A 15,711-nucleotide genomic window follows, 5' to 3' on the forward strand; every position below is an offset into this window, starting at 1 on the left:
TCCATAGTGGCTGCACCAGTTTGCACTCCCACCAGCAGTGTATGAGAGTTCCCTTCTCTCCACATCCTCTCCAACACATGTTGTTTCCTGTCTTGTTAATTATAGCCATTCTGACGGGCGTGAGGTGATATCTCATTGTAGTTTTGATTTGCATTTCCCTGATAGTTAGTGATTTTGAACATCTTTTCATGTGTCTGTTGGCCATCTGTATATCTTCTTCGGAGAAATGTCTGTTCAGGTCTTTTGCCCATTTTTTAATTGGGTTGTTAGTTTTTTTGTTGTTGAGATGCATGAGTTCTTTATATATTTTGGAGATTAAGCCCTTATCAGATATATGGTTTGCAAATATCTTCTCCCAATTGTTAGGTTGTCTTTTCGTTGTGTTGATGGTTTCCTTTGCTGTGCAGAACCTCTTTAGTTTGATGTAGTCCCATTTGTTTATTTTTTTTATTGTCTTAATGACCCTGTTTGAAAGTAGTTGTTTGCTCCTGCTGTTTAAAAGGCACGGCCTGGCATCATAGTTTTGAATATGTACTCAGTCTTTGTAATGTAGGACTCAGCTATTCATTTTTTCCCACCTGTTTTTCCTCCATGCTATTATACCTGTCCTTGGCTCATATTTTCATCTATGAAATTCTGAAAGCTGTGTAATTCCTACTGTGACTCAAGTAAATATCTTTGTTCTAAAGGTTTAGAAACTCAGCAATAAGAATTTTAACTAGTTTATAGCAAAAAAAAAAAGGCCGTACAGTTTACAGCATCACTGGGAGTAGAATTTAGCTGCCTGCTTGCCGGAACTCATAGCTACTCACTCTGTGGACTTCAGGGGCCCTTATGTTAACTGCTTTGGGTCACTCAATCAGCAGCTTTATTTCTCTTCACGAGCCTTCATTGTAGCCATTACGTGTCATTTTCTTCTGAGACCGTTCTGGTCTTCAGCTTTCCCTGGCAGTTTTTAAGTAGCTGTACTTAACTAGGCCTGTTACTATTTTCTGTGCTGAACCTCTTGAAACCATTCATCAGAAGCAAAATTATAGCAAAAGCTATAATTTTTACATATAAAACCTTTAGTAAATTGTAAAGGCAAAAGCCCTGTTTTTGCATGGGAACAATGTGGTTTCCAATAATTAAATCAGAACTGTGAAAGATGGGCCACGGATCACATCATTGAAAGGTTTTTACTCTAATGGAGTGAAAAGCTGCTCTGTGGTGTGTCATCATTTTTAGCTCTGAAGGATTACTTGTATTTAGGGTGATAATATCTGCTATAACAGCTGAGAGTGGAGGAAAGCTTATTCATTATGAAGTTCTCTTTCATTCCCTTGAAATTGCTTCAAGTGCTTTATCCATTTTGGATTGTGTGTTTAGATAACATAGCCATGTCAAGATATGGGTCTGGACTGCTTGCCAAGATGGTACAGCATTGCTGTGGGGTCCCTTACTACTAGCACGAACATAAGGAAGTTATGAAAGAATTAAAGGGACTTTTTAGAAAATCTGTTTTGTTGTTGACACAGAATTGAGTTGGCCCGGAATCCAGGTGTCTTAAACATAAATTTATATGACAGTCAAAAAGGAGGGAAGCAGTAATCAGGCATCTCAGGAATAGTAATAACGAGAATATTAACAGTAACAAGTAGGGGGTAGTTAATTGAGCCCTGCTCTAAGTGCTTTATATGTATTATCATATTATATGCTAACAATTAACTTCTGAAATAAATGAGCTAGCCTCATTTTACAGATGATAAAACTAAAACTTAGAACAATCAGGTAATTTGTCCAAGGCCCCACAGCTTAAGAACAGCAGCCCTGGAACTCTTACCAAGGTCTTTGTTACTCTACAGACTTTGTTTTTAACTATGCAGCTGTGTTGCTACGTATGTCAAACCATCAGGCATTCTCTTACAACAGGGTAACTGAAGCAATGAATCAAAAGGTGGAGGATTATAACAGAAGTGGAGACTTTCAAGGAGTGACAAATGAGGTTAAGGGACTAAGCCTCTGGTGCCTAATTCTCATATAGACTTTATGAATAAAGCTTATTTGCATGAAAGGAAAAAAGATCCTCTTCCTGTACAACCCTACCCCCCTGCCAGTTTTAGTCCCTCATACCACCATCACAATCAGGTTTATTATAAAAAAGGAGCTAGGGGCCAGTCTGGTGGCACAGCGGTTAAGTGCACGCGCTCGGCTTTGGTGGCCCAGGGTTCGCAGGTTGGGATCCCGGGTGCAGACCGTCACACCGCTTGTCAAGCCATGCTGTGGCGGTGTCCCATATAAAGTAGAGGAAGATGGGCATGGATGTTAGCCCAGGGCCAGTCTTCCTCAGCAAAAAAAGAGGAGGATTGGCAGCGAATGTTAGCTCAGGGCTGATCTTCCTCACAAAAAAAAAAAAAAAAAAAGGAGCCAGCCTTTAACTATGGAACTTTTGCCTGTAATTTGGAGGTGTCTGCCTGGGAGGTGTCTATTCTTATTCTCGGGAGCTTTATAGCATCTTGTGATATTCATTTCACCATCTTGGTACTTGGGCCCTCCCTTGTATCCAGCATCAAAAATGAGACGAATACTCAAAATTGCATAGATCTTATGAACTGCATGGCAAGTCTTTGAGCTGTTTATTACCTCTATTTTTAGTGTTCTTTGTTTTTTGTTTTTGTTTTTTTTAAACACATACGGTGTTTGAGAGGTGAGGTGGTTGTTAGGTTGATGGTGAATAGCTGGAGACTGGGGTTGAGGAGCAGGGGCAGAGGTTTGGTGCTAATGGAATTAAGGGGTCTAACAAGATTAGGTCATAGACTACAAAGACTACGGGAAGCGGGACTGTGTCTGTTTTGCCCATCCCTATGTACCCAGAGCTTACCATGGGGCCTGGCACATAGTAGCTCAGTGAATATTTGAAGGAATTAATTAGTGAATCAGTGTTTCTGTGTAAATTTGTTTTTCTCCCTGTCTTCGTATCCTTCTTTGAGTTGTTACAGATTTATGTATGGAAGACCAATTTTTTATGTTGTTCAAACAAGACTCTGTAGAATAGGTAACAGATCAGAGAACTTAGTGTTCTGAGTTCCTGGGAGGGATTTAGGTTTACTGGGATTTTGTTCTTGGAGGGCAGGGGTTGTTTTCAGTTCCAAAAATCCTTGTAATCTTTGTTTTACTCATGTTTGTTGGGCCAATTTTCTTTCCTGAAAAAGAAGTTCCTGTAATACTGTATTAAGGAGAGATGTCCCCTCCCTCTCTGTGTGAATGCTGGGAACTTAGTTCCTTACCAAACTGACATAGTTGCCTGAGACTCATTCAAATAGGTTTTGCTTCTACCACCTCCTGAAAATGAGTTATATTTCTGAATCTGCAAATTTCCAAGATTGCCATAGAAAGAAAATGGTGTTTAAATACATAGTCCTGACTGCTGATGAAATTCATATTTCATGGCACTTTCTTTTCTGTAAGCTAAGGACCTATAGTGTGTGAGAAGCCAAAAGAAGTCTAATAACATCTATAAAGGGAGTATTTTGTACCTTGTAATGTGATTTTTTTTTGTTTTCCTGTACCTTGTCAATTTGATTTTTGTTGTTGAATTTCCTGCTTTTCTTATACTTAATCGTTTGTAGCATGGCAGAACCAAAGATAAAATTTTGCCTTTTTGTGTGGCATAAAATAGCTTTTGGCCAATCTATCCTCAAAAATGAAATAGGAAAATAAAAGATTTAAAGCATTTGAATCACAATTCAGTTATATTTTTCCTCTCAAGTCACTGTACTCCAACCTTTTATCTTTATGTCTTGTCATTGATTGCATCTATAATTCATATACTCTTCTTTAAAAAAATTTTTTTCCCCTACCTTAGTGAAGGAAAAAAATGTACTTTCTTCCCTATTCCCAAATTTTGGATTACCGTAATTCTATTTCCTGTTCTCCTCTCTTTAAAGACTAATGTTTACTCTTCCCTGTTTTCAATAGAGTGCTAACATAGCTTTTTAAGATAAGAAAGAAAAGCTTTCTAGTTTTTCTTTTCTTTAACCCAGTATTGAATGTTTGTTCTTTTTATTGCATTTCAGTTTCATGTCCTGGTCATGTTCACTTCATATTGTAAAGGTTTGGGATAGCCCTCATCCATCTGAGACTTGTGGCAGAAATCTTAAAAGGAGAAATTATCCCCATTTGCAGGCACATGTGAATTCTGATAGCCAGTTTAAATCTTAAAGTTAAAATATCTTTCATTGACTATAATGAATTAATACTATAATTAATAATAATTATAATTATTAATTATACTTATTAAAACTTTAATTATAATTATTATTTAATTATATTTATAGTTTATAATTTATAATAGTTTAATTATAACTTATTAATTATAATTAACTATAATACTTTAATAATAAGAATGAATAAGTATAATTATATAATAATATAAATAATTTTTATATTATAAATTTATATTTATATATAATATTATATATATATTTAATATATAAATAATAAGTATAATTCATAGTATAATGAATTAATAGTGTTCAGTAGTACTGGACAGTTGTCAGTGTGTTTCTTTCTGCTATGATTAAAATTGCTAGATGAAAAGCCCCAGAATAGGGATTGTTTACTTGTGTAGAAAGGGTTTTTCTGATGTGAACATATTGAGATTTTATTCTTTGGAACTTTGAAATGCCATTTTCAGATACTCCAACGTGTTGGGAGAAGGCCAGTTATTGAATAATTACAACAAAAATTTGTGTGACTGTTAAATGTGGTTAATTATCTATTTTTCCTGCACAGGAGACTGGCAAAAGTTAAGTAAAGGTACACAAAATGCTATTGAAGAAGAAATGCTATCAGGATGAAAAGACCCATATGGTAGCAGACATTAATAATAAAAGGAAATTTAACATTTGTCTAAAACATATTGATAAGATAAAAACACTGTGTATGAATCTACAAAGCTAAATAAACTTTCTAAGGGAGGAGAGAGGGGTTCTTAGAAGTGTCCTGGAGTTGAGAGAGTGAGGCCGTTGGCTCCACAGACCCAGTTTTAGTTTCAGGTCCATACTGGTTGTGTGACAGCAGCCAAGTTACTTACTTTGATCTTTACTTTTTTCATCTAAAAAATGGGAATCATAATACCTCAAAAGTTTTGTTACATACATTTAAAAATATATGTAAAATGCCTAGCATGCTGCTGATACTCAACAATTCAGAGCTATTATTGTTAGTAAGAAAATAACAATAATAATAATAATGTGCTAATGGATAAATACCTTTTTATGAAAGCACAATTTTATTGCTCTCTGTAGTTATTTGATGTTTTTATAGCTGTAGTTTTAAAATTACGCAGCACAACACTTGAAAGTCACTGTGATCTTTGTAGAATAACATAAAATACTGCTATGCTAATTTTATTTTCCAAAACATGAAAACATTTTTTCTTGTAGAAAATAGAACTAAATTGTGTGTATGGGATAGAAGAGAGATGCAGTTAAAAATACATGCACCCAGGGGCTGGCCTGGTGGCGCAAGCGGTTAAGTGCACGCGCTCCGCTGCGGGGGCTCAGGGTTCGCCGGTTCGGATCCCGGGCACACACTGATGCACCACTTGTCAAGCCATGCTGTGGCGGCGTCCCATATAAAGTGGAGGAAGATGGGCATAGATGTTAGCCCAGGGCCAGTCTTCCTCAGCAAAAAGAGGAGGATTGGCAGATCTTAGCTCAGAGCCACTCTTCCTCACACACACAAAAAAAATGCACCCACAAACTAAAGCTAGTGCTCAAAGTAAGCATAATTATGATCAGTTGTTTTAAATGTTTTTCTTCAATAGTATTTTGCTACTTTCATTTTTTTGTAGTCTGCTAACACTCACAGAAAATCAGTAATTGGTGCCCACTTTTATGAAAAATTTGGGTGCAAATGTTTAGAAACTACCACCCATTAACATTTTTTCCTTCTACAAATTGAGGAAACATTGAGGTTATTTCACTTCAGTGGAAGAACAACTCTCATAAGCTCACTAGAGGATCAGTTCAGGGATAGTGTGATAATACTGTTGCATTAATTGGCTGCTCATTAAAATAATACTCGGTATTATTTTCTTCTGTTATTAAAATCACTTCTGTTAAAGTCTCCAAACTCTGACATTTTAATTTTTAACACTAGACTTAGCACATGAAGACCCAGATTTGAGGTCAGTCTCTGTCACTTACTAAGCTCTTTGACAATGAACAAGTCAAAAACTGTAAGTTTTTGTTGCTTCATCTTTCTTTTTCCTCTGACCTTGGTCCTGGAACTTCTAAGTAATCTTTAGAATGTTCCCTTGTGTAAATTGTACATTAAGTTTTACCTGCCCTTTTAGGTGTATGTTTTATTTGGAAGTCAAACTACTAGTCATTTTCTCCAAAACTGGGGTAGAGAAAGAATAATAATCACACAGAAGAATATTTTAACATTATGCATTATTTAGGGGTGTGACACATTCACAGTTACCATTTGAATTTGAATTTTAGTTTCACTTAGAATTTAGCTTTCCTACTGTGCAATCTGAAGCTATAGAAACTGAATCGACAAGCTCTATGAGTGCCCTCCTCTTTGCATTAATTCATATTTAACCGCCTTTGAAACTTTTAAAATTTGTTTTCTCACTTTATCAAAAAGGAGTCTATAAACCTAGGTAAGGTAGATAGTAGCAATTGCCTGTTCTTCTCAATGCTGCTGTAAGCAAGAGAGTAGCCTCAAGTCTATCGTCAGTGTGTGTATTAGAATTGATTCTTAAATCTGGAGAAAGCCATGTATATATAAAGCATAATGGTAAGGATAGAGTGCCCAGACTTAGAAAACTTGTTAATTCTCACATTAATGGATGTTTAATGTAATAGACGATCATGGTTGCAGTTTCATATTAATTCATGAAAGGAAAATTATTTGCTGTTTATTCTCTTTCTACAGTGACCTAGTAGTTCATTAAAATTTTTAAAAAATATAAATTGTTAGTTATGGACTTTGGATTGAGAGGAGCCTTTTTATTGTTTTAACATTTCATTTTTGAAGAAGAAAAGAGGTTTTTTATTTAAAACAAAATTCTTTTCAACTTTTGCTGGGTCATTTTGTTGTTTTGAATTTAAATATTGTACATATTTATTTTTCTTTTCGTAAAAAATGTTAGTGTTGCATTTACTGTCTATTTTATAATTGGAAAACTAATGTGGAAATTATAAAGCAATTTAATAAAATAACATGCTTTATAAGAATGATCTTCCATTGTGTTTTGTTTGGAAAAATATTGCCACTTTTCTAAGAACCCCAAAGATGAGGATTTCATATCCTTTATAAATTCTGCTTTTAGACAGAGGAAAAGGGAACTAGTCATTATTGTGTTTTTTCCCTTCCTTTCGTTCTAATAGCCACATTTTATACCAGTCATATGTCAGACATTGTGCTAAGCATTTATATATTTTATATAATTCTTATACCAATTTTATGAAATGTGTGCTCCTATTATCTCCATGTTCAGATGAGAAAATGAGAGTTAGAGGATATAAATAAGTTGCCCCAAACTGTGCTGCTAGTGAGTCAGTCAAACTGGGATTTGATTCCAGATGTTTGACACGTACGTAATGATTATCAATGCTTAAACCAATCCCATAATGGGTACTCAGTAAATATTTATTGAAAAATGAATGCCACTTACCAGTTGTCTTTAAAAAAAAAAAAAAAGCATTATGAATGTATAGTCTGATTTACACCTAGTAGACAGTTTAAATGTTGCTAATTTTCCTCCTCTTCCTGTAGGAGAAAAGACTGAAAGAAAGGGAAGCCAGAAGAGAGGCCATCAAGAGACAAGCAAAGGTAAGGGTTTATATCCTAATGAGAAAATGTTTGTAACACTGAATGGAATTTAAATACTTTTCCATATGCATTTTATATTTATTTAGACATCTGACATTCATGGGTTAAGTCCATGCCTGTCATTTACTTTCTCATATTCATTCGTTTCCTCTGTGATGCAAGATGAAAAAATGCATAAGGTAATTTGTTTACTGGCCTTTGCCCTACTGCCCCCGCCACCTTTTTCCATTATATTTTGTGCCTATTAAATATAGGAGACGTTGACTGTTGGCCAGGCCTGATAGGATTCTAAACTATATCATCTTTAGACTAAGTAGACAGCCCTTGTGAACCCAACTTGATAATAGATAATTCTGAAAGCACTGGTTGCTTCAGTTCAACTTCTAGAATCTAGGGGAAAGCACTCTATATCTCCCACCTCCACTATATTCTGTAAAAAAAAATTTTCAGCCAGTATATATGTACCGTTTTCCTGAGATATGTACAATAGCAAACACCATGCATGTGCAGCTGTAATTTTTGTCTGGTTTGTTTGACACCGAGAAAGGGTCAGCTTCTGCATTCTGAGGACGTTTAATGGAAATGATTTCCTAGAACCAGGGCCCAGTAACATATGTCATTTCTCATGCTGTATCTCATTGTGCTATGCCTGGCTAGCCATGATTTCTTCTTGGTAGTTAGCAAAGATCCAACTCCCTTGAGTAAGCCCGTAATGTTCTTTTTTATTTTTTTCTGTGCTGGCCATAGCACTTAGAGAGCAAGTCAGAGATGATAACTCATGCTGTAGTTCTGAAGTGGGAAGCAATTACTCTACAGTGTAAGATGAAAAGACTGCTTATATTCAGTATTAAATATTACTCTGTCTTCAAAGGTGCCTGAAAATGAGAGCTACAGTGTGTGCAGCCTGACTGCTAAATCTGGTGATAGATTCTGCATATGCTTTTAAAATGCAGACGTGAACTGTCATGGCATAGAAAGTAGATCTTACGGGCTGTAGAGGGAAAAATTTAAATTTAAGAAGAAAAATCTTAAATCTAATGAAAGCATTTGATATTTATGAATATTCCTTGTTCAGCATAAAAATAAACCTATCTTATTTCACTGAGAAGCTCTCATTTCTGCATGTAAAATTGTAAAGTGGAAGATACAATCTGGAGCCAAAAGAAAGCCCTCTCACTATATTTCCTGTGTGTGCGTTCATGCGTATTTGTGTATATTACTAAATATGGTTTATTTTTTATACTTGTTGATGCTGTTTGCTTCATTTTTCAGAGTGTTTTAAGCTGTCAGAAATTATTCTCACCCTTGAGCGTGCCTCTTGTGCCTCTTCTTTTATTTCTCTATAAGTTGGTGTATGTATTTGGTTTTGATATTGTGCCAGCTGGAAATAAACAAAAACCTGTAAAGGCTGTCAGGTAGGGTTTTCCGTTGGGGCAGATCTCTGAAGTGAACTCCTCAAACCAAGCCCATCCCTCCATTCCCCACCCCCTCCTACATTTGTCGTGTATGTTTGTTTCCTGACATTTAAGAAAGGAGGAGTACTTTCTTGTCAAGAGGACATCTCATTTCTGTATAACCACTAAGGATTGTACTGGGAACAAAAGGATTGTACTGGGAACAAATAGAAGAGGCTGTGTAGCTGATGAGGCTTTGCTGCTCAGCCAGGAGCTTTGAGTAGACAGGCTGTGTTTCAGTATTGCTCTAAATAGTTGAGCTGCCTCCATTTCAGAACGTTGTCTGACTGCTCAGAGACAGCAGCCCTCTTGTAAGAGTGATGTTAGCAGAGAGATGAGTGGATGGGTTGTAGCCAGGACTCAAACATTCCTCGAGATACCAGGGACTGGCAGCAGTGACAGATTCAGGCTGACTGACGGAGCCCAAGGAATTAGCTTGGACCAACCTTTTTTGCACCCAGCTTCTTTTCAAATGAAAGTGACAGGGGATGAAGGCTCTTAGGGCTGTTCAGATGCCCCTTGGAAACAGACCCAGAAGATATTATTTGGAGGGACTCGGTAACAGGATGATGGCCGAAAGTTCTGTGATGTCTAAGAAGAAATATATGATATCAGTGAATTATCAGGTTTCCCTGTTGTCTCTGTATGTGTGCTTTAAATTATGAATATGACTTAGTTTTAGAGTAAACTTTGTCCTCTCTTTAATATGGTTTGCACATAGTCATTGCGTGACTTGAGGCGGTTGCCTTCTGAGGCCCTTTAGTCAGCTTCAATCTAGAGCATCTTTCAATCCACAAAGATATGCGAAGATAAGCAAAAGATACCTTAGTGGTGAAAGAAAGTGATATTTGCAGACTTACTATACCAGGAAGTGTAGGCTTACCCATTTATAGCTATTGTAAGAAATGAATGCATAGAAACTAAAATTGTGAGAAGAGGAGACTCACATAACTGTCTTTCTACCTCGTTTTTGTGCTTCATTCATCAAGCATGTTATATGAGGAGGAACATAGAGGACACAGTGTTTCCTTAAAAATTAGAGAAAAGTGTTTCAATGAAAATCAACGGAATTATCTTTGTTTCCCAGAAAAGAAAAGGCTTAATGATAATGTGAGTTTTCAATTTTATAAATGATGATGGTGGTTCTCTCGTCTCTGACATATTGAAAGTATTTCTAAGAAAAATTGCTTTAAAGTCTGAGTATGGTAGAATATAGTTAGAATGGACCTCTCAGGAATCTGATACAACTTATGTTAAAAGATAGGTCTAAGGATCTTCTAGAATAGGTTATGTGCAGTGTCAGGAGTAGGAGAGAAACATGAAGTTGAAACTCTTAAGAAGGTTTTCTGGGTACCCAGTATTTAGTGATTTTGGGTGATAGAGGTCTTTAGGGTATCAAAACTTTATTAAGCAGAGAAATATTTGAACTGCACAATGGACTTTTACTTTAGCTAATAGAATATTATATGTTCATGTAAGTTAGAAATTTTAAATTGAGATCTGAAAAAATAGTTGTAGCAATGATAAGTAGACCACATTGCTTTTTTGGGTTCAGGGAGGTTACATAATCCTGGAGATACAACTTCAACTCATTATCTAACTGGATTTCCTCATGTTACTTTGATGGTCACAACTCCTTACACTAACCTTTTGGTGGCTGAAAGGATTTTGCAGAAATGTAAAGAAACAGCAGTGGTGAAACTTGAGGAAATAGATCCCCAGAAATATTTCAGTGCTATGCTGCGTTTGAAAAGAAGTAGAATTTATTAAACAAAAGTATGAGATTGATAGAACTGAACACTGAGTATGGAGGAGCAAAGAGTAGGGAACAGCTCAGAGGCACTTCAATACTGGATAGTTAAGCATTGCTTTGAATATATTACAGATGCTGCTTCTAGTTGTTAATTTTAGATGTGGGGAAAATTATATTAAAATAACTAAAATGATGTCACGTGTTTTGAGGTTGAAGTTTTATGGTAGTAAATTTTAACTTGATTTTCTGGTTTTTATTGTTTTTGTTTTTTTTATTTTGGTGACCCTGGGGCACTTTATTTATTTATTTGAACAATTAGTAGTCTTAGGAAATAATTTTTGGATACCTAAGGTGGTCTCAATTAGTTCTTTCAGGATAAGAGATCCAAAGAAATAGAAGTTGTATAATTTTAGTTGTATAATTTTTAATGAATAGACCTGAAAGATTGTCTGGAGTGGTTTCCTAATCTACTGATCTATAACGTCTTTTTCTCTGGCCACGAAGTAGTTTCATAAAGCAAAGCTAAACTTACTCATTTTGATATTACGTTCTTTCTTTTTTTTGGTGCTGGAATATCCTTTCATTTATGAAATAATAATGATGATTTTTAAACAAAGTAAAAACCCTATGTCAGTCCTTTAAAATCTTTTTTGAACTTCTCCTGGTCTGTGACTTTTAAGTGTGGCATCCACTGATTGGCTCCAGTAGTTTTAAATGGCCTAGGAGTGAGTGGCCTAGGAGTTCTGTGGAGATACCTCAGGGCCTCCAGGAGACGAGAGGGTTATTTGGGCAGGACTCTAGATTCTCATTTTGTCTTCAATCAGAGCAGCCCCACTTTTTTTTCTATGTATACTGACCTTCCAGGGAAGCTTTTGAAGTAATGGTTCTACTTAAATACATACATACATACTTAATATTTTTAAATTACCCAAATAAATTAAGGTTAAAAACAAATAAATGACTTACCCATTGTCACTGGCTTCTTGGTGGTGGAACTTGTATATATACTCAGGCTCCTTGAATCCTCATTACCTGTTATTGTTATTGCCCCATGCTGTTTCTGCATGTTACTTTTTACCTCTTTTATTTTCTATTTTTTCCCTTAAAAACACAAACCTGATCTATGGTACATGGGCTAACAACTATTCATAGAAAATTACTAATAGCAAATACATTGGGTAAGGAGAGGACTCCGAACTGAGATTTAGAAAGCAGGCTATGTCTTTCTTTACATTGCTGGGTGACCCCTGACGTGTTATTTCCCTTTCTGGACCTTTTCTCGTCATGTGTAAAATGAAGGACATATATGGCATAGTCATTTTTAATCATGTTTCAATTTTTGTGGTCCCATGTACTCTTGATCTGAGCTGAGATATGTAACAGAAAGTATGAATTGTACTCAACATAATTCCTAGTACAGATCCTCAGCCATTCTCAACGTTTGTGGATAACTCCTGTCCTCATATTTTACTATAGGCTTATCTGCTGCAGGATTCTCTCTCCTTATAGAGCTACAAATAGACATTAATAAATATTGGTTAATGGTCATTCCCAACTTTTCTAGGTCTTAATAAGCCTTTGCATTTATTCCTTTTTGGCAGTGCTTTATTGACTAACACCAAATTAACATTTTTCATTTTGGGGGGAAATCCTTCCTCATTCCATGTGTTTCATATAACCCTTCCAACAGCCCCTCCCTTTTTTCTTTTTTGGCATTCCATGATTTTGAGATTTTACTAGTCTCTTTGTTCTGAATATGGTTAGGATTTCAAGGGCTCTAGAGGATCAGTTTATTTTAAACCAAACTGCTTTTGATACAGTTAAAAACAAGATAATGGAAACATGAATTTGCTTATAGTCTTCAATTCCTAGGGAAACAAAGGTATTCCCTGAAAGTAAATTGCTCTCCCATTTGGAGGTTCTGAAGTCTTCCAGGGCACCATTTGCTGCACTGATACAATCACTTGTTTAATGGTGCCCTAAATGAGTCATTCGGTTTCTCTAAGCAAACTGCTCAAATAATACCTTGTTTCAGTGCTATAATAAGACCTATTATGCTATCCTTCTACTTTTTGAATGAACAACACTGAGTCTTTTTAGATAATGTGTTTTTTTTTCCCCTTAATATCTACCCAAGTAAGCAATGAAAACCCAAGTAGGTTTAGCTTTTATTGTGATTCTAGTGTTGCTTTGCTTGGAGATTAATGTAGTGATTTTTTTTTTTCTTTCTTTGGTGATAATGAAGAAGGGGATTACTAAATTTGAACTTTCAACTATGTTGGATTATTTAAGAGGTGCTTTCAGTGTTCCTTTGTCAGAGAATTATCCATCTCTAGTCATGAAAATTTGAAGTTTACTATGGAAAAAGGAGAAGCCCGGGTTGTGGTATCATCCTCATGGTGAATACATGCTGTTCTTTTCAGACTCAGCTGATGGGTTCTCCCTTTTATGAAGATTTTTCTTACCCTCTCAGATATAATGGACTCCTGCTTTTATAACTCCTGCTGCAGTCTCCTGCATAAAGCATCTGATAATTTATAGCACTTACTTGGATATGTCTGTCTTTCCCACTCAGCTCTAAGTCTTGTTCTTTATATTCCTATCACAGTGCTTACTTCATAATAAGCACTTAATAAATATTGGAATGAATGACTGAGTGGGTGAATGAATAAATGAATGGCTTAAAAGGATCCAGAGCACAGACTTAAAAATTCTTCTAAAATATTTTTTGTTGTGGTAAAATGTACATAATGTAAAATTTACTATTTTAACAATCCTTAAGTGTACCATTTGGCAGCATTAATTACGTTTACAGTGCTGTACAACCATCCCCACTGTCCATTTCCAGAACCCTCTCATCATCCTGGACTAAAACTTATGCCCCTTAAACAGTACCTCCCCATTCCTACCTCTCCCCAGAGTACACACTTCTTTTTTTCGGTGAGGAAGACTGGCCCTGAACTAACATCTATGTCAGTCTTCTTCTATTTTGTATGTGGGATGCCACCACAGCATGGCTTTATGAGAGCAGTGTGTATGTCGGCGCCCCGATCCAAACTCATGAATCCTGGGCTGCTGAAGCGGAGCATGTGAATTTAACCACTACACCACCAGGCCAGGCCCAGAGAGTACAAACTTTTAAAGAGAAAACTCTTATATTCCACATCATTCTTTAGCAGATGAGGAAGTAGAACGGCCCTTGATGAATAGGTGATTCTTCCAAGGTCTTACAATTAAATAACAGCAAAACTGGGCATGAACCCAGGTCCCCGGGTGCCTACGTGTGTGCTTTTTCATTCTATCTTAAACCCTCCTTATAACAACGTAGAACACTGAATGTAGTTTAGAGTTTTATTAGATTTATTTTATTTAAGGTGTCACATATACAAATATTACAAATTTAATACTGCTCACAATCTCAACACTTACTAAAGACTGTAACCCAAGTAATGTTGAAAGTTTCAATAGCATCAATGTTAAATTTACCAAAGATTTTGTGAAGAGTATCCATTTTTTTTGCCTCTAGAATAAATAGGAATTGTAATAGCAACATTAGTTTGGAGTATATCTTACGTGGCCAATGTAAAGCATAATAGTAATTAGTAGCTGCTATCATGATTGACTGCTTACTGTGTTACAAATACTGTGATTAAAAGGCTTCACATGAATTATTGCTTTAATCCTCACAAACAGTGCTGTGAGGTAACTGGTATTATTTATCTCCATTTTGTAGATGAGGAAATTGAGGCTTAGGCAGTTTATGCAACTGTCCCAAGATTACATAGCTAGGATATAGCAAAGCCTAGACTTGAATCTACTTTACAGGATTCTAAAACCTTGACACATAAGCATTAGGTTGTACTGTCACCTCATTTTCAAGGTAATCAAGAGTATTCACCTTTGAGAGTCTTAAAAGCTGAAACAAAAATTGTAAGTAAACACTTCCTTCTCCTGGAATTGCTCTCCTTATCCACAGTTAGTTCCTTTTTATAGGAGGTACATTAAGAAACAGAACAGTTAGTTACATAACCATTGGCAGATACAGAGTGTTGTTAATTTCCTACTAGTTTCTTTTTTTTCATTAATTTTTTATTGGGGTAACATTAGTTTATGACATTATATAAATTTTAGGTGTACATCATTATTTTTCAATTTCTGTGTAGCCTACATTGTTTACCACCCAAAGTCTAATTGCCATCTTACTAGTTTCTATAAAACTTCACTATAATCCAGGTAGTCAAGTTTTTTCTTATAAATGAAATATTATGAAACAATTTACCATTATTTCCAGCCATGGAAATGAGTTAAACATGCTATATTCTCCTATACTTCTTTACCTTTACACAAGCTTTCCCTGTCCTTCACTGCTTCTTCTTTCTAGCACTGTTTGCCTTTTGAAGCCTTTCCTGCCTCCTTCAGGTAGATTCAGGCATTTCTTACTTTCTGCTCCACTATACTTTTTGTACATTATTCTGCCATGATACTTAGTGATTGTCTCTGTCAACTCTAGACTGTTGCAGCAACTGAATTTTTTCATAGCTGGCACATAGTAAATGTTTGTAAATATTTATTGAATGTATCAATGAATGCAGGTATATTCATTCTTAGCATTAACCTGTAAATGTTAACTTTATGTCACTTACAGCCTCCTTGAAAGCCAGCAGCTGGGCCCAT

The 15,711-nt window shown here is 35.8% G+C and overlaps 1 protein-coding gene across 2 annotated transcripts in view; it reads left to right on the top strand.

Annotated features, from left to right (window-relative positions):
- The window catches only part of DDX10 (DEAD-box helicase 10), a 280,191-nt gene that overhangs the window by 163,439 nt on the left and 101,041 nt on the right, over positions 1 to 15,711 (top strand). For both annotated transcript variants that reach the window (XM_004427362.3, XM_087433665.1), the window contains exon 16: positions 7,774 to 7,830. In XM_004427362.3, the coding sequence (XP_004427419.1) occupies positions 7,774 to 7,830 (57 nt within the window). The remainder of the gene's footprint in view (positions 1 to 7,773; positions 7,831 to 15,711) is intronic.

The sequence above is a fragment of the Ceratotherium simum genome, chromosome 7 (assembly GCF_057802395.1).
Source record: "Ceratotherium simum simum isolate JZ-2026a chromosome 7, ASM5780239v1, whole genome shotgun sequence".
NCBI classification, from domain to species: Eukaryota; Metazoa; Chordata; class Mammalia; order Perissodactyla; family Rhinocerotidae; genus Ceratotherium; species Ceratotherium simum.